Consider the following 24,705-nt stretch of genomic DNA (forward strand, 5'->3'; position numbering starts at 1 on the left):
TTGAGTAGAACTAGAGATAATTTTCCCACGGCTGTTGGTTAATAAAACATCACTCAAGCAAATAAACCTTGCTTATGATGTAAGGCCAGGACTGGGAAATGCAGAGGGAACACCAGAGCTGGAAATCATCATTTTGAAACTACATGGTAAATTTAGGAGGAAGTTTTGATAAGGGGAAGGATATTTGCATTGTCTTAAAGTATCTCCCCCTAGACTGCTCACAGTCACTGGGAAGAAAAAACAGTAGCATAAAGTGGCTACACTGAATCGAAGAAATCATAAATAACCACTGATAAAGGCAGGTGGACAATATGAGACTCCAGATGCGATACCCTGAGAAGGATACAATATTGCTATGCACTATTCTTGCCAAGAATGCATAACCTCCATCTAATCATGAAGAAACAGGAGGTAAACTTAAAATGAGGAACACTCTATTAAAAAAATGGGGAGTGGGGGACGACCTGTATTCTTAAAAAATGCCATGTCACAGGGGTAAAGGGCTTTGGATATATGTGACTTATCCTCAAATAGTTCAGAAACAAATGTGTGTATGTGACTGTGTGTGTAACAGAGAGAGGCAGGAGAAGGTGAGAGAAGTGTACAAATGGCACAAAATGCTAACAAGTGAATCTGGGTAAACGGTATACTGGTATTCTTTGCACTAATTTTATTTTTGCAACTTTTTATAAATTTTAAATGATGTCCAAATGAAAAGTTAACAACAACGACACAAGAAAGTACACAATCTGTCTGGATACACTTGATAAGAACAAACTAAACAAGTATTACCTTCTTCGGTTTACTGTAGCTAAAACAAAGCACTGGTTTCAAGGAAGACTTTACGATCAAGAATCAAGATGTTCAATCACAGATCATTAAAGAATTGAAAACAATTATGTACTTACAAGTTAGGCAATTAGAAGCTATTCAACAAATACTATAAGGCCATGAGAATGGACAGAAAGAGAGTACAGGGGTATTGTCAGCACGTGAATCTCCTACAAAGATGCTTTATGTAACAAAGATGAAAAGAGGCGTACTCACAGGCCTTCTTCCTTAATGATCTCCAGCAGCACCATGTGTGTAGTTTTAGACTTTCTTTTCTCATCAACTACAAGAGCAAAGAGTATACATTCAAACTAGATCCTCTGGGAATTATTATCTTTAGCGTCAGCAAGTTTCACTGAGATGCTATTTACCTCCCCTATTCTCTGAACTCCCTAGTTTGCCTTAGAACTGAATGGGCCCCCTGTGGAGCCACGTGCTGCCTTCCCCAACTATAGATTCCTTAGGTTTCATCTGCTATTCATGAACCATAAAACATTTTAATTCAATTCCTAATTCCCAAAGATATGAAAGAAGAAATGTATTTCTTATATTTCATAAGGCTCTCTTATTTTTTTTTTCCCCAAAGCAATATATATACACATTCTCATTTTTACCTTGATACCTTATAAAGTAGAGAGGAAAGAAATGACTACCTTCCTTTTACAGAAGACACTAGAGACAGAAGAGCTGTAACGGCTCCATGCTGGCTGGCAGCAAAGCCAAGATTACAATTCAGGCTTCCTAAGTTTTAGCTATGTGTTCTGTCTCCTAAACCTATAAAATAAAAGGTCTCAAAAGGATGAGCACTCAGCTTTTCCTGGCACTCACACTAAAAACAAAACCCACCCCAACTAGCTTCAAATTTCCTACCCACAAATGAAAAACACTTGAAGAACATAAAAGTGTGGAAATTAATGAATTTCCTAAGAATTAAAATTGCTACCAGTAGTGCTTGTGGGATGGCAAATTAGTAAACTCCAATAGAAGGCAATCAAAACTATCAAAATTACAAACACATGTACCCTTTGATCCAGCAATCCCACTTTTGGGAATTTATCCCATAGAATTTATAGAAACGAAGTGACACATGAACGAGACTATTCTTACATCATCGTTTGTAATAGCCAAAGAACAGAAAAGACCCCAAGAACCTACAAGCAGGTTATGGTGCATCTACACCAGCTCTGCAGCCCTAAAAAGGAAGACACTCCCAACCCGCCGACTGAGAAGGCATCTGAACATAGAAATGAAAAACACAAGGTGCAGAACAATGTGTAAAGCACGCTTTTTTTTAAATGTCTTTTCTTTTTTATAATTTTTATTGTGCTTTAAGTGAAAGTTTACAAATCAAGTCAGTCTCTCACACAAAAACTTATACACACCTTGCTACACATTCCCAATTACTCTCCCCCTAATAAGACAGCCCACTCTCTCCCTCCACTCTCTCTTTTCGTGTCCATTTCTCCAGCTTCTAACCCCCTCCACCCTCTCATCTCCCCTCCAGGCAGGAGATGCCAACATAGTCTCAAGTGTCCACCTGATCCAAGAAGCTCACTCCTCACCAGCATCCCTCTTCAACCCATTGTCCAGTCCAATCCCTGTCTGAAGAGTTGGCTTCGGGAATGGTTCCTGTCCTGGGGCAACAGAAGGTCTGGGGGCCATGACCACCGGGGTCCTTCTAGTCTCAGTCAGACCATTAAGTCTGGTCTTTTTATGAGAATCTGGGGTCTGCATCCCACTGCTCTCCTTCTCCCTCAGGGGTTCTCTGTTGTGTTCCCTGTCAGGGCAGTCATCAGTTGTAGCTGGGCACCATCTAGTTCTTCTGGTCTCAGGATGATGTAGTCTCTGGTTCATGTGGCCCTTTCTGTCTCTTTAAAGTACGCTTTTTGTGTAAGAGAGAGAATTAAGAATATATATTCTTATTTTTTTATTCTTATTTGCTTGTAATGTCCTAAAGAAACTCTGCAAGGCTATCTGAGAAACTAATAAAAACATTACCCACCGGGGAGAGGAAGGGGGAAGGGGGCACACAAGAGTGAGACTTTTCACTGAACCTTTGTATATATTTTGTTTTTGAATCGTGTTGAAGTATTACCTATTCAAAAAGTTAAAATTAATTTAAAACAGTAGACATGAGGGTTTTAACACAGGGATTAATTTATTCAGAGCTAACCTTACCCTTATGTCTTCATGTAAGCTTGATATAGGTTTATAATTTCAAGCTGAAAAATACTGAGGAAACAAACAACAAGTAGAGAGTTGCATAGTCCTGCAAAGCTAAAGGGGCAAATCAGGACTCGTGCCTGGATTCGCAATGAAACACTGAATATCATCCAGATTAGCAATGACAGTGGGTATTTCGCTCCACTACGGAAACCCTGGTGGTACAGTGGTTAAGTGCTACAGCTGCTAACCCAAAGGTTGGCAGTTCAAATCCACCAGGCGTTCCTTGGAAACTTTATGGGGCAGTTCTACTCTGTCCTATAGGGTCAATATGAGTTAGAATCGACTCGATGGCAATGGGTAACAGGGGTGTGTTTCGTACTCTGCTATACAAGGATCAGAATCTGCTCCATGACAACGGGGGTGGGGGGGGATGTTTCCTATAGAGTCCCTGGGTGGTGTAAACAGTTAACAGGCTTGGCTTCTAATCAAATGGTTGGAGGTTAGAGTTCACCCAGAGGAACCTCAGAAGAAAGGTCTGGTGATCTACTTCTGAAAAATCAGCCACTGAAAACCCAATGGAGCGCAGTTCTACTCTGACACACACAGAGTCACCATGAATCGGAATCGACTCAACGCAAGCTGCTTTTTAAAAAATGTTTCCTATTCTCCCTTCTCTTCTGAGAACCTCCCCTCAACCAAAAACAAAACAAAAAACCTCTTCACTTTGTGCCTAAGAATAAGTCACATGGCTTATTAGAAAGAACTGCAGGGATTCAACATTATTAGTGCCAGCCCACTCAGGTTCTCTCAGATTAGAAAATGGCTGAGGCCATGACTCGTCCGTGAATGACTCTGGTAAGCAGGAGACAGCAGTGATGACTAACGTTAAAGCCTGTGAAAACAGGCAACTGTGAGTTGCTAAAGAAACGATACCCTTACGTTAATTTAGAGTTTAATAGAAAAACGTGTTTGCTTCCTGACACCAAGTGGACGGGATTGTGATTACTACAAAAGATAAATACTCACCCTGAAGTCGAAGTCGAGCTGTGTCCAAAGGAAAAAACACTGTCATTGCTGTCATGCTTCCCTGAAAAGTTTAAAAAGCTGTTAGCCATTATAATACCACACAAATAACGAGTCATAACTTGTAAATGAATAAGACTGCAATATTAACAACGCATCAAACCGGCTTTTCAGGGAACAAATACATACGATGTTTTAGTCTACTGGGATTAGTATTGTTCAAACACCTACTGTATGGACCTCAACAGAAATATTTAATTTCCCAGAAAAAAAAAATTCTTCTCTATTGATTTTGAAAAAGAAAGTATCGTAGGTCCCTGGAAATGACAAACTTAGGGGTTTGCAACCTACCACACATGTCAAAGACAGCAGGTATATAGCTTTTCATCTTTTATAGGTCAGCCACTGCCAACATGCTCACTTAGAAATCAAAATATCCAGTAACTAGAAAGACACAAACTTCTACTCCCTGTGCTTAATCAGTACATTTACTGCAAAATGAAAGGGCACTGTAATAATTATTGTTGAAAATAGACTTTTACTTGCCTTTTTAATAAAATAGGGACAATCTCTTTGCTAAAAATTCTATAAAAATTTCATCCAAGATAACACAGTGACAAACAAAAATTATTCAGGGGGAAAGAAGCAAACAACCAGTCTTTGCATTCATAAGACCCTATGACAGATAAAAAACTATAAACATAACATTTAGGGATGAAATTATATGCACGAGACCCACAGTTGGGTTTACAGTTCTCAACACAGATGCAGGCCCACTGGGGTATATTCTCAGGCAGCAGATCCAAGTGTTAGGCTACTGATCCCATGATGGTTACAGACAATATTTTAATCATGATAACAACTGGGAAGTAGGTCAATTTTAAAGATATGTACAAAAATTTGCCAGGCCTCTTATCAACTTAAATGGGTTAGCCTGCTTGACAAGGAACAACAGTGTATTGTACCATCAGTATTCTTCAAAACGCAGATTAAGTATTGCCTCCCTACCTGTGAGTCTGCAATTATTTGTTCATTCCCCTATGTTACCATTCTACTTGTTTCTCTCTCTCTTATAGCACTGTGGTGAAACAAGTTCCTTTATGTGGCCTTCTGCATTGGTTCCTCGGAAAACTGGCTTGAGAGATTTTCCCCCTAAGCCTCAAGGAGTTATCTTTGCCTTAGTTTTCTAGCCCAGAGGGTTTCTTAACTTACATTCAGGTTGATTGACATTTCCTGGGTAAGCCATGAACAACTTGATGGCTTGATACTTTTTGTCTGGCCCAGAGCTGCAGCCTGCCCTGTGATTGGTCTATTTTACACAACTTGCAGGGATTGTTCAATACACTACAGACTATGCAAACGAAGCAACTATGGTCCACCAAGGGGATTGGTCAGTCCACGGCCCTGCTTTGAAATTGACAAGGGCCATGCCTTGAAATTGACAAGGACTTCGCTTATATATGCAGCCAGAGCAATAGAAGTTTCAAGAAGAAGGGAAAAGGAGAAAAGTCAAGACAGAAAAGAAGAGAGCAGCAGCAGGGAGAGAGGTAAGGAAACTCCTAAAATAGCTGTAACACGGGTCAAGGGCTGTAACAACAAGAGGCCTGGAAGGGGCCGTGTGGCAAAGCCGGCAGTGACAGCAGAAACCTGCTGCTAGGAACGCCGCTAGGAGAACTGAACGAAGCTGCTACACTGGCTGTGAGCTGGGTCATCTAGCAATAGGGGCTGACAGCAGGGAGGCAAAAGCAGAGATGCCTACACGGCTGAGAGGGGAGGTGCACAGTCAAAAGGTCTGTCCTGAGGGGCCTGAAAGGAGACCTGCATGGCTGAGAGGGTGTGTGCATGGTAGAGTGAAGGGCCTGCTTGCTTGCACAAGCCAAGAGGAGCTCAGAGAGCTGTCCTGCACTGGAGGGATGTGCTCTCCACTTTGAGGGAGCCTTCCAGACTTTGCCTACATACTTCCTGGTCCTGAGTTGTAGCCTGTTGATCCTGATCCGAAGCTGTTCCCTGTTACTTCATTAATAAACCACTTAACTGTCAGTATGGTCTGTGAGCTCTGTGTGGACACTGCAATGGATTATCAAATCCAGAACAGAAGTAGAGAGTACCGCAGGAGGAGTGGCTGGTACCAGAACTGGTAAAAAGGTTGAAGAGTGGAGGTAGGTATGACCTCCACCTCACAGAAACCAGCCTTGGGCTGATCCTGGTTCTTATCCCTAAGGCATCTGGACAAATTCTGACACCACTACTACTGCTAAACAAGCACTTGTGTGGTGAGATCCAACGCTTCCACTAGATTGTGAGAATATTCATTATCTTTGCACATCATGGACTCTCAATTAAATGTTTATTAAATTCATTCTACCATCGGTTATGCTCTGTTGATGACATACATAAATGTTCTTTTTTAATAAGGACTGGAAGATATTCAATGTCTTAAGGAACGCCAGACTCACAAAGCTTTACAGTCTACAGATCCATGCACTCAGCATTCTTGCTCACTCTTCAGGCATTTTCCAAGAAAAATGCGGACAGGAGAGCTGGAGACGGCTCATTATGTCTGTGGCATTCACTGCCCATCGCATGGTACATGTCTGTATGTGGTACTGCAGCAAAGTCTTATCTAGAAACTACTTTTTCCAACAACCGAATCACCTCCGGGACACCCCCATCCCTCTGCTCTGACAGTTTTAAATAACACCTGAAGTTTCCTAACTTAGAAGCCCCTGCTCTATCTACCTAGAAATTTAAAAAGTGAAGCACATCTTATATCAAGATAAAAAGAACAGTTAGCCCAAAGAGCCCACTGGTTCTCTTACCTCCTCAGCACTAAACTCGAAACTGTAAAGTCAGTTAAACTAAGTAAGAGTTTTAAAAATTTATTATAACTGGAAAGACTGAGTGAAGATGGTTTAAAGCTAAGTTTAAATGTAAGGATTAAATATTTAAGGGTGGACAGGGGACTTCCATTCCACCAATATGGTGACTAGACAACCTGCAACAAAATACAGTCAAGCATCGCATAATGTCCTTTTGGGTAGCATCCGGCCACATATAGTTCGTGGTCCCATAAGTTTTTTTTTTTTCCTTTCTTTTTTTTTTTTAAAGAGAAATCAGCTCTCCTTTTGTTTATTATTTCGCCTAATGGTTTCAAAAGACCACAAACCCACTGATGGGCATGGCAAGGGCAGGGATGGTGCGGCTTTAGCTGGGCTGGTGGTTGCTGCCCTCAGATGAGGACATGGCTCTGGGTGCCTGCTCTTGGGTTTTGTCTGGCGGCAGGTGGGCAGCGGCTTTGGGGGCCCTGGCTGCTCCTGCTTCTCAGGTGAGAGGAACAGCAGGTAGGGCTGAGCACGCTCTGCTGCCTCCTCACTCACTTCCTCTAGCTCCACTCCCGAGGTAACCCCCTAAGCCACTGTTGCTGTCCTTTTCTCCAGCCTCTGCCAGCAGCTCCAGCAAAAGCCAGCAGCAGCAACAGTGGAAGCAGCTTCAACAGAGACGACTAGAAGTGCACTCCGATAAGGTTTTAATAGAATAGGCTTCACGGGGGTTGTGGTAACACAGGTACAGCCTGTATATAAAATGGTGTTCGTATAACATCCGATCACATACCATTCAACTACATAGACATATAGTAGATGTTACTTAGAAATGCTGAAAAAATCTACAAACCCCCTTTAAATGCTTAGCTGAGCTCACAAGAAAGCACAGGAAATCTACTGGGGCCAGCAAGAGGAAGAAACCCAAAGGGTTAAGAAGGCTCTTCTGCTTTGGTTACCTGAGGATTTTTTTGCCAGTCTACGTGATCAAGGGGCTTTTTGTCAATTCTAATCTAATTCATACATACAGAAAAGTGCACAAATCAATTAATTCCACAAAGCGCACACACCAGTAGGCCCAGGACTTAGACCAAAACACAGGCTACTTAAATCCCAGGAACCCCCCTGCACCTCCTTCCAGTCACTACCCCCTCCCCAAGGTCACCTGACTTCTATAAATGAGTTTTGCCTCTTTCGAATTTTATATAAATGGTCTCTATATACATAGACAGATATAGTGTGGCTTCTTTCTCTCAATGTTATATTTTTAAGATTAATCTATTTCATTACATGTAATTATAGTTCATTCATTTTCATTGCTTTATAGCAGCAGTTTTCAAATCCTATGTTCCTAGGGTCCCTTTCTCTGAAGAAAAGCCTGGCAATCTACTTCCAAAAAGTCAGCTATTGAAAACCCTATGGAGCAGAAATCTGTGACACACGTGGGGTTGCCTTGAGTCAGCATCACCTTGATGGCAACAGGCTTGGTTTTTGGTTTCAGGTTCCTTTACGCTCCTAGAAACGACTGAGGATCCTACAGAGCCTTTGTTTATGTGGACTGTACGTATCCAGCTATATTTACTGTACTAAAAATTAAAGCTGAGAGAAAATTTTCAGCTTACTCATTTAAAAGTAACAATAAGCCTATGTCATGTTAACGTAAATAATGTTTTTGTGAAAAATAACCGTATTTCCCAAATTTGAAATAGTAGGAAAAGTGATTGTTTTTTATTTTTACAAATCACTTTAATGTCTAGGTTTAACAAAAAGCAGCTGAATTCTCCAATCTACTTCAGCATTATAATACCTTAGTCATCTGGTGCTGCTCTAACAGAAATACCACAAGTGGAGGGCTTTAAGAAAGAGAAATTTATTCTCTCACAGTCTAGGAGGCTAGAAGATCAAGTTCAGAGCGTCAGCTCCAGGGGAGGCTTTCTCTCTCTTGGCTCTGGAGGAAGGTCCTTCTCCTCAATCTTCCCCTGGACTAGGAACTTCTCCACGCAGGAACCCCAGGTCCAAAGGATGTGCTCTGCTCCCAGTGCTTCTTTCTTGGTGGTATGAGGCCCCCAACTCTCTGCTTGCTTCTCTTTCCTTTTATCTCTTGTAAGATAAAAGGTGGTGCAGGCCACACTTCAGGGAAACTCTCATTACACTGGATCAAGGATGTGACCTGAGCAAGGGCAGGGAAACTCTCATTACACTGGATCAGGGATGTGACCTGAGCAAGGGTGTTACATCCCACCCTAATCCTCTTTAACCACAGGCAGAGATTATGATTTATAACACACAGGAAAATCACGACATGGAGACAACCACACACTACTGGGAATTACGGCCTAACGAAGTGGACACATACTTTTTGGGGACACAATTCAATCCATGACAATACCACACTGCTAAACAAGACATTCATGAGCGAATGAGTGAAAAAAGAAAATGGTGTTAATATTCTTACAAGTATAGTTTCGTGTGGGAAAATCTGTGCTCCAACGAAAATTATGCCCTGTCTGGAGGATATACCTCCAGGTTATTTATTCTGACTCTATGGGCGCTATCTTGCAACTCTGTAAGCTGTAGATAACTGACAGGGATGCAAACTAGTAACGCAAATTCTGTCTTGTCCAGCAGAAGTTTGATTTCTCTCTTCCCCCCCCAAGAGAAGAAGCTAGTTTTACCTTCATTTGCACGTTCATTTCAACATTCCTTCACTTCATGTAAATTTGTGTTTAGACCTCTCCTTTAAACTGGCTGCAACAGTCTCCCCGGATTCCGCATTAACGAGTTAAACAGAATCTTTAACACATGCTCTTATATCTGCATCAGAATCATGATTTTACCCTTTTTAAAATTTATCTTTTAATAGCTTTGCCCTCATGGAACCTCTGAAAGGGTCTTGGAGACCCCCAAATGTCTGCAAACTACATTTTGAGAACTGCTCTTTTTTAGTTTTCATTGTAGGTCCTTATTTACCCTTTCTATTGTAGATGGACATTTCGGTGGTTTCTAACGACTCAGCTCTGATGAGAAGCATTGCTATAAGTATTCTGGTTATGTCTTTTGGTGAATGTATGTACTTCTATTGTGTATACACTTTGGAGTAGAACTGCTGGGTCATAAGATAAGCACATGTATGGCTGTAATAAATATTGCCAAACTAGTACCAATTTACCATGCCTGTCAAGAGTATATGAGAGTTCCACAGAATTTCAAATTCTTATGGAATCTAGGCTTTCTGGAGCCATTAAGCCTGGATAGAGCCCCTAAACTATTGCCCTGAGATAATCTGTAAACCTTAAACCAAAAATATCCCCTGAAGTCTTCTTTAAACCAAGCAAGAGTTTAGCTTAATTAGTTAAGAATGTCTGCCTTGATCACTGTGCTCTTTTAAAGAACTATCTATATGGGATCAAACTGACAACAGCAACTGGAAAGGCTGATAGGAAGCTTGGGGGCAGTGAGTTTATGTTAATGGGGTAGGAACAACTCAGAAAAGGAGGGTGAGAATGGTTGCACAATTTGAAGAATGTAATCAGTGTCAATTGCACATGCAGAAACTGTTGAACTGGTACGTGTTTTACTGTATATTTTCGACAACAAAAAAACTATTTTTTAAAAGAGTATGTGAGAGTTCTAGATGTTTTGCATCCTTGTCATTGCTTCGTATTATCAGTCTTTTTCAATTTAGCCATTCTGGTGGCATACTGAGGAATAACACATTGCTGACTTTTATTTACATTTCTCTAGGACTTGGGTTTTGATAGCCTCAATAGGGAGATGAAATGAGGCACCGCCATCCCTTCTATAAAGTAAAGACCTTCCAAAGGTTCATACTCAGTGACATGGTACATTAGAAAAAAATCCTGCTATCAGCAAAGGGGGAGGACTAAGAGTTTTTGTTCTTGGTTCTCTAAAATTTACAGCCTTAAACTAAGTCCTTTATTTAAAAACAAAACAAAATAATTTGCCATTCAGAGGAAAGGCCTGAGTAGAAGACAAAATTTTCTTGTCAATAGAGCCTTTTCTGTCAACCCACATCAGTGAGGCTGGATAGAAGGAGGAAGAGAAGGAATGGCCAACAGTCAGAAAATACTTCACAATGAATGATGAGTGTTAAGCGACAGTGCCTGCAGATATATTTTATAATCTTTACTTAGTCACACAACACCAAGAATTCGTTAGTTCTACACTCAGGAGGCCAAGAAATACATGAAAAGATGTTCGCAATCATTAGCCATTAGAGAGATGCAAATCAAAACTACAATGAGATACCATCTTACCTCTGCAAAAAAGGGAATGATCATAAAAAAAGAAAGTAACAAATGCTGGGGAGGTTGTGGGGGGACTGGAATTCTTATACATTACTAGTGGTACTGAAAATGGTACAACCGCTATGGAAAACAGTATGGTGCTTTCTCAAAAAGCTAGAAATAGAAATACCTTATGATCCAGCAATCCTACTCCTAGATATATACCCTGGAGATACAAGAGCAGTGACACGAATAAACATATGTACACCTATGTTCATTGCATCATTATTCACAACAACAAAAAGATGGAAACAACCTCAGTGCCCCTCAATGGATGAATGGATAAATTGTGGTACATACATACAATGGAATATTACACAACTCTTAAGAATGACAGGGGAGGCCGCAAAACATCTCATAACATGGATGAGTCTGGGAGTCATTACGCTGAGTGAAATAAGTCAATCACAAAAAAGACAAATATTGCATGGTCCCACTATTATAAAAAGTCAAGAATAGATATACACACAAAAAGCAAAGTTCTTTGATGGTTACCAGGATGAGAGGGAAAGGAAGGGGAATCACTTTCTAGATAATAGACATTTTGTTACTTTTGGTGATGGAAAGGCAATCCCAGATATGAGTGAAGTCAGCACAACTTGACCAAGGTAAATGAAGATACTAAGAAGTACACGAGAAAGAGAGACAAATTTGGTAAATGCTGTAACATACACAATTTTGCAATAATAGTAAAAACAACCAAAAAATATGTGTGTGGTTATTTAGGTAGATATGGATGCATATATGTGTATAGGAAGGCATGTGTGAGTAAATGCACATGCATGTATGGCTGTATCCGTAGGCACATGTATATACATGTTTGTGTGTGCTGCACATATGTCCACATATAACAGACCACATAGGGAGGGGCACAGTTTTGAGGCTTCCTAGACATACCCAAACAACTCGTGGGATTGGTTTATCGGGTCAAAAGGCTTGGGACTACAGTCTTAGGAGACAAGTTAGTTAATTGGCATAACATAGTTCACAAAGATAATCTTCTACATCCAAGTTTGGTGAGTAGTGTCTGGGGTCTTAAAAGCTTGTGAGCAGCCATCTAAGAAACAACTATTGGTCTCTACTCGTCTGGAGCAAAAGAGAATGACGGAAATTAAAGGCTCAAAGAAGAAACTAGTCCACGGGACTAATAGCTCACCTGAACCATAACCTCTTCAAACCTGAGACCAGGGGAGCTAGATGGTACCCATCTACCACTACTGACTGTTCTGCCCAGGGACATAATATAAAGTCCCAGATAGAATGGGAGAAAAATATAGAACAAAATTCAAATTCCTAAAAAAGGCCAGACCTATTAGATGGATAGAGACTAGAGGAACCCCCAAGACTATCACCCTAAGATACTCTTTGAGCTTGGAACTGAAGCTATTTCTGCAGGTCACCTTTCAGCCACATGAACTGGCTTATAAAATAAACAATACCACCTGTGAGTAATGTGCTCTCTTAAGCAATTAGCTTTATGAGACCAAACGGTCAACGTTACCCAAAAGCAAAGACGAGATGACAAGTAGGGGAAAGGAAGCTAGATCAATAGAAACAGGAAAAAAAAAAAAAGGAAATAATGAGAATGTTGACACCTTGTAAAAACTGTAACCAATGGCATGGAACAATCTGTACAAAAATTGTTAAAGGGCAACCAAATTTGCTGTGTAAACTTTCACCAAAAATATAATAAAATATTCTTAAAAAAAAAAAAAGAATTAGTTCCAGGGAGTGCTCCATCTCATCACCTGGGTTAATCCTCCCCTCCCCATCTGCTCCAACGTGCAGTGTGACCAAACCATGTATAAAGGAATGTTTAAAATCTGTCCATTAACTGCCCTTGCTTTTTTGTGCTGTTAAAGGAGAAAAAAGGAAAAAAAATAAAAATAAAAAAGAACATAATAAAACCATAACCCTTTGCAAGCCAGCTGGTACCTATTCTTCCAGGGCGTGTTTGTGGAATTTCTGCTGGGCCCTGCCCCTCACCCTATCACATGGGTGGGAGGCAGTAGAGCAGGTCTGGTTATCTGCACTGGAATGGAAAAACAAGCCAAACACAAATTTGAGTCACAAAGTGGATTCTGGAGCATTTTTACACTAGGTTAGAGATGTCACTGTGAGTACAGGAGGCAGTTTTTTTTTTTTTTTTTTGTGGGAGGTAATGCCTGTAAGCAGAATGAGTGGACTGATCTACTCTTAGGGAGAGGCCCCTGTGGTAGAGACAGGAGACAGGAGACCTCAAGGAAGGTATTGGTTCGGAAGATGGAGGAGACAATCTTCCCAGTGGTGTCGATGATGCCTTCCCCCATCTGAGGTGGACTCTGAGTCGCTGCTCCCAGAGAAGAGCCCTAAGCCCAGGAGGATGCCGATACAGACTGCAGGGAAGGCACAGGGATGAAGGGACCACTCAAAAAAGTGCTTCCAAGAGCTATGCACAACAGTGTCCCTAGATTCTTCTCATCTGAGTCTGGGTCTAGTTTCAGTCTCTCCACACTGTTGCATCTCTGAGCTCTTAGCTTCACAGCTCCTGCCAACAGCTTTGCCTGGGAGAACTTGTTCTTGATTTCTAAACCGTGGTGGCATAGTGGTTAAGAGCCATGGCTGCTAACCAAAAGGTCGGCAGTTTGAATCCGCCAGGCGCTCCTTGGAAATCCTTTGGGGCAGTTCTACTCTGTCCTATAGGGTCACTATGAGTTGGAATCGACTCGATGGCAATTGGTTTGGTTTTTTGGTTTTATATATATATATATATTTTTTTTAGGTTTCATGGCCAGTTTCTTCCATATTTTCTTCTTGTTTTCTGGAGAAATTCCAGCTTTCCTGAGATTACTTCTGTATTCCTTCACTTCTTTTAGTTCTTCTCTTCATTGCTTTTCTGTTAGGTCCTGCTGCCGAGAAACCTCATCAAGAAGTTGGTCTCATCTTCATCTAAGCCTCTCACCATGTTTTTTAATTTGAACCACTCCTCATCTTACTGATCCTTCCTGTCTTTCTGCTTCTGCCTTCATATAGAGACCAAGGGTCATAAACCTCTGGACAGTCTTCTGAAACCTAAAGTTTTCAAACTTTCTCCCATCTTCTTGCCTCCTTTTGCACTGTTCATCTAGTTCTGACACAAATCTCTGGGATAACAAGGTTACCATCATCCCCTCCACCCAAAGGGAAAAACTGATCTCAGCAGCACTCACCCCATACCACCACCACAAAAGCCACCTGCTCTTTAAAAAAAGAAAAAGACTAGGAGTTTTATGTGGGGAAAATAAATTCCCTTAGGAATGTGTAACCATAGGGCCTACCTCAAATGTGTTCTGGGTCTGACTTTATACTGCCTTATAAATCCCAAAGTATAGCATCTCTCCCCTCTCTCACGTGCACGCACGCACACACACACACACACACACACACACAATCTCAGGCATGTAATATGGTATTGGCAAGAGGACTGGGCAACAGGTACTCTTCTACAGTGGAGGGCAATTTGGCAATACCTATCTAAACTGCAACACACATTTGCTCTGACCTGGCAATTCCACTTCTGGGAATTTGTCCTTCAGATAAAATCATGTGGAATTATATATATATATATATATATAAAAGCTTACTCACTGCAGGATTATTAGTATTGGTAGAAACTAGGGAACAACTCAGATGTCCTTCAATAGGGAACTGATTAAATAAATTATATTACAGTCACACAAAGAAATAACATGTAGCTGCTAAAGAAAAAACAAGAGACTCTACATACTAATAAGGAACTATCTTCTAAGGGATACTGTTAATTTTAAAAGGTGTAGAACACTGTACATTATATACTACTACTCATGTTAAAAAGGAGAAAAAAAGTATATAAAAAATTGCCTGTATACACATAAACTAATTCTAGAAAGATTCAAAAAAACTAGTAACATTGGTTGCCTAAAGGAAAAGAAACCATGTAGCTAGGGGAAAGATGTGGATGGGATTTTCCTTGCACTTTTTTTATACTTTTGAACACTGGACTATGTCAATGTAATATCCCGGCAAAACATTTTTAAAAACCAGTAAGAAATCTTTCTCACCCATCACATTGGCAAAAATTAAAAAGACCGATATTAAACAATGGAAAGATGGTGGGAGATATGGCAGTGCTAGTAGGATTAAAAATAAGTATAACCTTCTATACAGCAACTCTGCTTCTCCAAACCAAAACCAAACCTGTTGCCGTTGAGTCAGTTCCAATGCATAGCGACCCTACAGGGGCAGAGCAGAACTGTCCCACAGGGTTTCCAAGGGGCATTTGGTGGATTCAAACTGTCGACCTTTTGGGTAGCTCTTAACCACTGTGCAACCAGGTCTGTTTCTCCAGGTAGATACAATATGCTACTATGGGATTTAGAAAGAATTTGGTCTTTATCCTCAGTTCCTGAGAGATAATCTTTTGTTGTTGTTGTTGTTAGGTGCCATGAATTTTGACTAATAGCAACCCCACCTATAACAGAACAAAGGTTGCCTGGTCCTGTGCCATTCTCACAACAGTTGGTACGTTTGAGCCCGCTGTTGCAGCCTCTTGCTGAGGAATAATCTCGTTGAGAGACAGTCTCTAAAACCTTGCAATTTCCCTAATGTTAGTTTAAGCGTCTTTGCTAAGGACTCCAAAATTACAGTTGAAAGTTTATGCTAATTAGGTGACTCAGGTGGGGGCTGGCCAGACCAGAAAGACCACCTCCTGATATCAGCTGACCTCAGTGGAGGAGGGCTGAGTCAATGAATCATGAGCAAGTAATGAGGCCCCAGTAAAGGCTCTGGACACGGCATCTCCATGGGCTTCCTGGTTGGTGAAAGACATCAATGCACGTGGGAGGGTAACCTTTGGGGCATGAAAGCTTCACGTTGGGAACCTTCCCAGACCTTGCCTATGCCGCTAGTTTGTATCCTTTTTCCTACAATAAAACTGTAATCGTAAATATAGTACTTTCGTGAGTCGTTCTAACAAATTATCAAAACTGAGGGAGTAAGGGGAGCCAATAAGTCAGAAGTGAAGGGACTGCGGAGCCCTGAGCTTGTGGCTGGTCTCCTGAGAGGGTAGAGGGAACCCCCAAATTTGTAGCAGCAGGTCAGAAGTGAGGGGAGCCTTGGAGACTCCCAAGCTTGTGGTTGCCATCTGAACTACTGGGCCTACTTGGCAGTCCCAGAGGGCTGTGTCCTTTAATTTGTCAGAGCTGACTAACTCCAGGTATTTAGGATCAGAGGAAGTGCTGCACATCCAGCTGGTGTCACAACAGATGCAGAACAGAACTACTAACAGAATTACTGGATTGATCTTTACAGCCACTTATTTTTAAAAACTCAGAGAACTATATATTCTCATGTGTTCATTTGTGTACGCAAATACGCAAAAAACGTCTGGGAAATTACACTTCAAGCTGATTGCCTCTAAGAAATGGACAAAGATCAAGGGTAATGGTCAAGAGCGACACAATCCCCCATCTGCAATATAGGCATTTTAAAAAAATAACCAGAAAAGTAGCAGCAGCAGAAATAGAGTAGTACCCACTACTACTAACATCTGCTAGTCAAGAGATCAAAAGGCACATTGCATTGGGCAAATCCGCTGCAAAAGCCCTCTTTAAAGTGTCATGGAAGAAGTACGACTAAAACGCTCCTTAGAAGCAAGGATGGCAAGACTACGTCTCGCATGCTTTGGACATGTTATCAGGAGGGATCTGTCCCTGGAGAAGGACATCATGCTTGGTAAAGTAGAGGGTCAGGGAAAAAGAGAAAGACCCTCAACAAGCTGGATTGATGCAGTGGCTGAAGCAATAGGCTCAAACATAACTACTGTGAAGTTGGCACAGGACCGCACAGTGTTTCATTCTGTGGTACATAGGGTCACTATGAGTCGGAACCAACTCGATGGCACCTAACAACAATAGCTGCTAACATATATATTTCTATATGCCAGCCACTTGTTCTAAGCAGAAACCCTGGTGGTAAGTGGTTACAGCTGTTAACCAAAGGGTCGGCAGTTCGAATACGCCAGGTGCTCCTTGCAAACTCTATGGGGCAGTTCTACTCTGTCCTATAGGGTCACTATGAGTCAGAATCGACTTGACGGCACTGGGTTTGGTTTTTTTGTTTTGTTCTAAGCACTCGAGAAGATTAAAACATTTAATCCACACAACAACCCAAGGTAGATACTGTCACTCTCCCCATTTTGCAGATGAGGAAACAAACACCAAGCAGTTCAGCAACTTTTCTAATGTCATACAGTTTGTAAGTGGCAGAGTTAAGATCTGAACACACGCAGTCTGCCTCCAGAGTTCACATACTCTTAACCATTATATTCATTATATTTTTGTAATTAAAACTTAGAAAAAATGACAAACAGAATTGTAAATGTATTTTGTCTAACCTATTTTGTGTCTTTTTTTTTTTTTGCAAATTAGTCTAGAAACCCAGCATACAGCCTGGCACAGCATAATCCCTCAAATGTCTGTGAAGTGAATGTATGAACCTACATTCATTGTTTCAGCTGTTACCTGAAACAAACTTAATATCCATGGGAAAACGTGTCCGAAATCCTAAAGTTAAATTTAAAACACACCTATTCTGTACGGTGGGAACTTGATATTTTTGTCTCCTAGCCAAGCAAAAAGATGACTGTTTTCATAAACGGATGTTACCTGAAGCAAAATATCTATTATATACACAAGCCAGTTGCATAAGTACATGATTTTTCAGAATTAGAACCAAATTCCTCTTAACACAAATACTCAGTATCCCCCCCACCACCCCTGCAATGACAGTCTGTTCAGTTATATAAAATTAGATGGCACAAAATACCCAGAAGATAACCACAATGTACAATACTGTTGTGCCAGAGAAGCATATAAATAAACCCCTTATTCTGAGTCCCACAAAATTCTAATCATCTGAGTAGGAGTTCTGCTGGTGACAACTAGAACTAAAAAGAATCCATTTCCAGAGAAACATCCTTCTTGTATCTCATCAAGAACAAATTATTTATAGTCACAAAATTCTACCATCCCCCTCTCATATAATAACAAGTTGGGAAAATAATTCCTCCCCCAGCATTGGCACTTGGAGCTGGAAAAGGCTTTAGAGACTCTCAGCAGTGAAGACTCTTCACCCAAGAAATGAGGAGACGGGCAGGGTGGTTAAGAGGCTTGTCCCCAAAAGCCACACAGTGGCAGAGGCAGGGAAAGAACCAAGATCTAACTCCCAGTTCTATTCATTCTTCTACCTCAGTTCTCAATCTTTTTCAATCAAGACACACATGACTTTTAACTTTAGCCTTCTCTTCACCTCACAAGAAGTGTACATAATCCACAAGGAAAAAAGAAAATCTGGGAAAAGCCAACAAGAAACTATTAACAGTGATTATACAGGCAGGAAGGAATTAAAGGTGGCTTCCATTTCACACGTTATGTATCGCTATATAATTTTTTTTTTTACAGTAAGCAAGTATTAAAGTGAGCAAATGCAAAGATCTTTAAAAAGCGTATTAAAAAGCATATTTTTACTTTCAACCTTTTTGTATGCTTATCTTTTAGATTTATTTTTCATAAACAGCACCCTCTCCTCCTTTTAAACCAGTCTATCACATTCTCTTGTAATCAAAGCATTTAGTTCATCAGCATTTATGTGGATTTATAGCTATTTTGTGCTAGGTGTCATATCTAGTCTATGTTTCTTTTTCTGCTGCCCTTTCCTGCTTTCTTATTTTACTGGAGTTTTGTTTTTTGCTTTTTTTTTAAATAAATTTTTACCTCTGCTACTCTGGCAGTTTTACCTTCGCTAGTTTTTTAGTCTGGAAGTGCACGTATAGTTATATATGTAGGTCCTAACCTTGGATGTGGTATCCCTGGGTGGTGCGAATGGTTAAACACTAGACTACTAACCGAAAGGTTGGTGGTTCAAGCCCACCCAGAGATGCCTCGAAGTAAGGCCTGACGATCTGATTCCAAAAGGTCACAGCCTTGAAAACCCTATGCAGTACAGCTCTACTCTGCATACATGGGGTCACCATGAGTAGGAATTGACTCTATGGCAACTAAAAATTTTTGTACATGTTATCCTAGTAATTACAACATACATTCCTAACCTACCAATTCTAAAAATATTCAATATTTAACCTCTTTCAAAACAATACAAATTTAACTCCTTTCACCTCTCAATATCATGCTTTTAACCTACAGTGTTTTAATTCTAACTTCTTTTCTCTTTAATCTTTACAAAAACAATATTATCTCACAGTTCATATTTGTTTAGATTTATCTACATACACTGTTTACCACTTTTTCCAGTCTTCATTCTTTCTTCTATTGCGTATCTTCCATCTGGGGTCACCTTCCTTCTACATGACGCACTTCCTTCAGAATTTCTCCCAGTGAGGGTCTCGCTAGTGTCAAACTGTTTTAGGTAGTCTCAAAATGATTCTATTTCACCTATGTTTTAAAAATATTTTCAATGAATACAGCATTTTAAGTAGAAAGTTACTTGTTCTCAGCAAAATGAGAACATGCCAGTTTTCTGACTACAATCACTTCAGATAAGAATCAGGTGGCAGTATAATTTGTGGCTCTTCTGAAAATAATCTTTTTTCTTTGACTGCTTTATCTTCTCTGTGTTTTCTGGCATTCTGTGGTTGTACATATTGCTTTATCTTGTTTGGGATTTGTTAGTCTTCTTGAATCTGTGGTTGATGTCCTTTTGTGAGTTCTGCCTCATTCTCTTCTTCTGACTCTCCGTTTAGACGTAAGTTAGAATGTCTTACTTTATCCTCTACATTTTACCCTCTTCTTCAGATCTTCTACCTCTCTATTTACCTATATATGGATATTTCTTCAGATCTATCTTTCAGTTCACTAATTCTATCTTCAGTTGTGCTTAATATTCTGTTAAACTTGTTGAATTTGAACCCATCACTCAGGTTCAACAATTATCAATTCACAGCCATGCATTAAAAGTTCTAGTTTTTAATCTTTATTTGATCAAAGCATAGCATGCGAATAGTTCAAAAAGTTATGTAGGACAGAATGACAAAATATAGTGGTTCCTGACACACTCCCTTTTTACCCAGTCTTCCTCTTTGGAAGCAACTACTTTAGATTCTTCTAATTGTCTCTTTTGAAATGTACACATATCCATGTAACTAAACAGTAAACTTATACTGATATATTTTGATTCATCAATTTTAGACACTACTTCTATTTTTGGGGGAGGGGACATAAGAATTTAGCTTTCTGATACCACATCCCTTCTGCTTCCTCTCTCTATTCTCCTAATACTTGTATTTTTTGCTTAAATCAATATTCAGTGTTCCCATGATTATCATGCATTAATTTTTAAATTTCAGTTGTTTTATTTTTCAATTCTAAATGTTCTACTTAGTTAATTTTCATATGTGCTTGATAAATCTTAGTTTCTTGCTCCCTACACATATTTTCCAGCTTTTATTTTCTTATATATATCAAATGCCTTTTTTAGATTGTGACTACTGAAAATTCCATCTTTCGATTCCATGCAGGATTGTTGGTGCTACCTGTTTTTTTCCTTTACAATGCCTTGTTTCTCTGTGAGCTTAGTTAAGTTTGCCTGAGCTGTTCATTTCCCTAAGAATTTTATTTTTAGGGCATTCTTTTAGACCTGGGATAAAGATGAATACCTTTGTAAAGAACTGGGTTGCTTTCTGACAGGTGCTTCAGGACTCTACCAGCCTGAAATGCCTGCAAGTTAAATTATTGGCTTTAGGTTTACAAACCATGCAAGTAATGAGAACTGGGATGCAAGCTTGTGGTTCCAAAAAATCACTGGTGATTTCCTGCCCCGCCCCCTCCCCCCAATTTTTTTTTTTTTTTTTTTACAGCTCAGTGCCAAGGTTGAAGATTTTCCTTAGGAGAAGCAAGACTATTTCCCATTCACCTTGAGAATATATTTCATCCTTATTGGTGGGTGGTGATCTACTGGACTTCTCATCTTGGACAGACTGGGTTCTTTGTCCTTACCCTGTACCTCTGGAAGCTACAATTCTAAAACTCCTGTTTACCTGGTTCAACAATTCCTGAAATCTGCTCTCCTGGCCTCTGGGTCCTGTCTTCATTCAGTCTCTAGTCTGAGAACTCCTTACATTCTTGCCACCTCATTAATCGTTGTAAGAAGTTTTTAGAAAATATTTTACACAGTTTTCTTTCACAGTGAAACCTGTGAGAACCGGACCTCAAAGGGTCTGCCTTATTTTCCTAGGTCTCACAGGTTTTCCACCTTTGACAGGGTGCAGTCTTACCACTTTTCTATCACTCGTTTTAGTGGAAAATTTTTGAGTTTTCCTTCTCTGAGGTTCTACCTTACATAGTCTCTGAATTTCACAGGACTTACTGTATTATAAATCGAAGTCTTCAGAAGGTTTGACTAGCTCCTTAGTGAGAAACGGAAATCCCATTTAAAATATTTTTCAGTATTTTAAATTGGCAAACACATAATCAGAAATCTTTCTGAGTTTATTTCTTTGTATCTAATCTATTTTGTCTTGTTCCATGGTAAATTCTGTAAGGGCAGAGTGGTAACATATTCATGTTTCAAATCTATTATCTGACTGCATCTAACACCACTCTTCTAGGTACCCTGGATATTTAGTGAGTGAGCTAAGAAATACATTCTGAACTTAATCCTCCTCACCCCACCAATTTTTTTTTTTTTAATTTAGTAGAATGACAAATGCTAAACAAAAGCAAAAAAAAAAAAAAAAAAGCATAAAATAGCTACCTTTTTGCACTGGATATTACGACAAAATCAGGGGAAAACCCAGAAATTGGAAGTTAGGCCCTCTGTACACAGATATCTAACTAAAAGACAGACCAAACAACTTTCAGGGGCCATCCCAGGAACCTCAAGAGCTTTCGACATGAAATACCAAAACACAAACACTGCTTTAGCAAAAGTTCATCTGGCTTGAAACACTAAGGTCTTGAATCAGTTTTGAGTGGTAGCTGGAAAAGTAAAGAAGGGATCTCAGCCAGAAGAAATATGAAAGGGGCAATCAATAGGATTTGCTGACTTATTGAACATGGATTGCAAGGGAAAAGAGAGAAGTGAGTTGCAGGAATGGAAATACCATTGACGGAAATATGAAAGTAAAAAGAGGGACCTAGTTTTAGGAAATTACTAGTTCAATCTGGAACACAGTGAATTTGAGATGGAGTTGAATTAACTGCTCTCTCATCTGGGCTCTAATGGTATCATGTGTCCTGTGTATAAAATTCTATTACAGCAATAACCCCACTATACTGAATTTAGTTTTCATGAGTTTGCCTTCCTTACTAGACTATGGGCATCTCAAGGGCAGGAACCCAACATTTTTTGAATGAATTAATACATGACTAAATGGGGAAAAAAATCTTTAGGCAACTGGCAATACCAGACTGCGGCCTAGGAGACAGACCACAACTAGAGATAAAAATGGAGAACAAAGTCACATAAATTGTTTTCAGCCTAAGTTCACATGAATTTTTGGCTCCCTCTCTGCAGCTAAGAGTTTCACAGTCAACATCTAGATTCCTGAAGAACATGTGAGCATCTACATTTCAGGTTACATATCCAAAACACAGGTGGTTTATTCATTTTATCGGTTATATCTCTCCTATAAAAGAACAATACTATATTTTTATGCAAATAACATAAAAGTTATACTTTTTCTGCCAACCATGCAATCTCCTTGCACATTATCTTCCTATGTGCGTTATATGTATGGGTATGTTATTTGCATGTGGGTATTATTTGCAAAAAATATAAGCATCCCAAGTCTACTTTTTAATTCGCCAACACAAATCACATACGGAGTTGGGCTGAAGTACTTAACACCACAGTCAGAATGAAATACTTGGGTGAACCTGATCAAGGCTTGTCCGCCTAAGGGTGTGTAATCTTATGGGAATGGTAGACAGGGACACACATAAATACAGAATAAGAATATCATGCCTTTTAAGCACAGAACGATGTTTGGGTTGGCCTACCAACCTAGTCACCAAATACGACTGTTTCCAAAATGCTAATTTCACCCTTGAAGGATGAAAAATAGCCAAGAATGCAATGCCAGTTCCAAAGTCAATTTCCAGAGAAAAGTCCAGAAATGGTTCAGTCAAAGCAGCAACAGTGAAAGCCAGCATCTCCTGATAGAGTACACGGCACTAATAGATAGAAAGATTATTAAAACAACAACAAAATAAAAAATAATGATTAAAAAAACAACTAAGATACATTTTCTGTGGTAGACCTTGAGCTATTGGAATTCCCAAGATTAAAAGTCACTTACTCTAAGTATTCAAAAATGTTATTCCCCGAATGTTAATTATTTTTCCTGCTGTAACAATCACGCTAACTCTCACACATATACACAGACATACAAGTTAAATAAAAAGCCTAGTAAGATAACATACGAGTGTCTACTGGAAAGAGCATGGCTCTGGGATAAAACAAAGTTGGAATCAGATCCCAGCTGTAGTACATATGTTGTGGCATGTAACTTCAACTCTCCACGCCTCAATTTCCTCATTTGTCAAACTGGGGCTAATATCTAACTGTCAAAATTGCTGTGAGAAGAGTGAATGATATCCAGAAGGCTTCACACAGCAAATCAGCAAGTTTCTGTACTTGCTTTCTAATTCTAAATGGCAGTGTTAAGTATATCAGCTATGGAATCAGACAGCTGAGTCTAATATTCTCTTCGGGTACCAACTGGAGAAAAGTGCACCAAGTAAGCTTTGTTACACAGTTCTAAGGATCCATGTGCCTGGGCCCTGAGTCCCAAGCCAATGATAGCTCGGGAGGGAGGCAAGATAAAGGAGGACTCTTTCATATTTCTGTGTGATCTGAACTTTTTAATAGTCAGCATGTATTCAATGGCATGTAATTCTTTTAAATATAAATGATGCGATTCTTTTAAATATAAATTACGTATAAACAATAAGGGAAAAAAAGAGTCCCCCTGAAAGTTACCGATTAATCATTAGCATTACAATTCCAATGTCTGTTTCTACGTCAAAACCACCCTAGGCAATTCCAACAAACAAGACTTTTCAAATTCTAGACTAAGAAAATGCTTTTAAAATTACAAATGCCCATTTCTACAAATGAAATCTTTCAAAATTAATCTAATGAGAACCAAAATATAAAATTATAAATCTAATTATACTTAAAATTCTGGGAATTTTTATATATGAGGCTATTAATTGTATCACATAAAAGTCATCAATTGGAGATATAATATTCTCCTCAGACAGTGCAATTCTGGTTTTGAGACACTTGAGAAGATTATCTGCAATTATCCCAAGGTGAAAAATGGCATGGCTGAGGCATCTGGCCTCCTCTAATTTCACAGGGGAGAAAGGGGATCAAGATCAACAGCCCAAGGGGGACTCCTATGAAGCGGAGTTCAGATGCCTCAATTCTCCAACCTTTTTACCAATTTTGACACCAATCGTCCCTCCCTCAGCACTCTTACTTCTCTGCTGGGTTCAAAAATTCATTGCAATGGCCACACAGAACTCACAGATAATACTCAA

At 39.7% G+C, this 24,705-nt stretch overlaps 1 protein-coding gene and 1 pseudogene across 2 annotated transcripts in view; both read right to left on the bottom strand.

Moving 5' to 3' along the window:
- Positions 1 to 24,705, bottom strand: part of SLC25A17 (solute carrier family 25 member 17) — a 60,027-nt gene that overhangs the window by 24,229 nt on the left and 11,093 nt on the right. The window contains exons 2-4 of one of the 2 annotated variants that reach the window (XM_049885210.1): positions 8,722 to 9,009; positions 4,024 to 4,084; positions 1,048 to 1,114 (exon numbers count right to left, since the gene is read on the bottom strand). In XM_049885210.1, coding sequence (XP_049741167.1) covers positions 1,048 to 1,114; positions 4,024 to 4,078 — 122 coding nt within the window. In that variant the 5' untranslated portion in view covers positions 4,079 to 4,084; positions 8,722 to 9,009. The remainder of the gene's footprint in view (positions 1 to 1,047; positions 1,115 to 4,023; positions 4,085 to 8,721; positions 9,010 to 24,705) is intronic. The other variant, XM_049885209.1, reaches the window with a different exon arrangement.
- Positions 13,011 to 16,388, bottom strand: LOC126074807 (PSME3-interacting protein-like; annotated as a pseudogene).

Source organism: Elephas maximus, chromosome 4 (assembly GCF_024166365.1).
Source record: "Elephas maximus indicus isolate mEleMax1 chromosome 4, mEleMax1 primary haplotype, whole genome shotgun sequence".
Lineage (NCBI taxonomy): Eukaryota > Metazoa > Chordata > Mammalia > Proboscidea > Elephantidae > Elephas > Elephas maximus.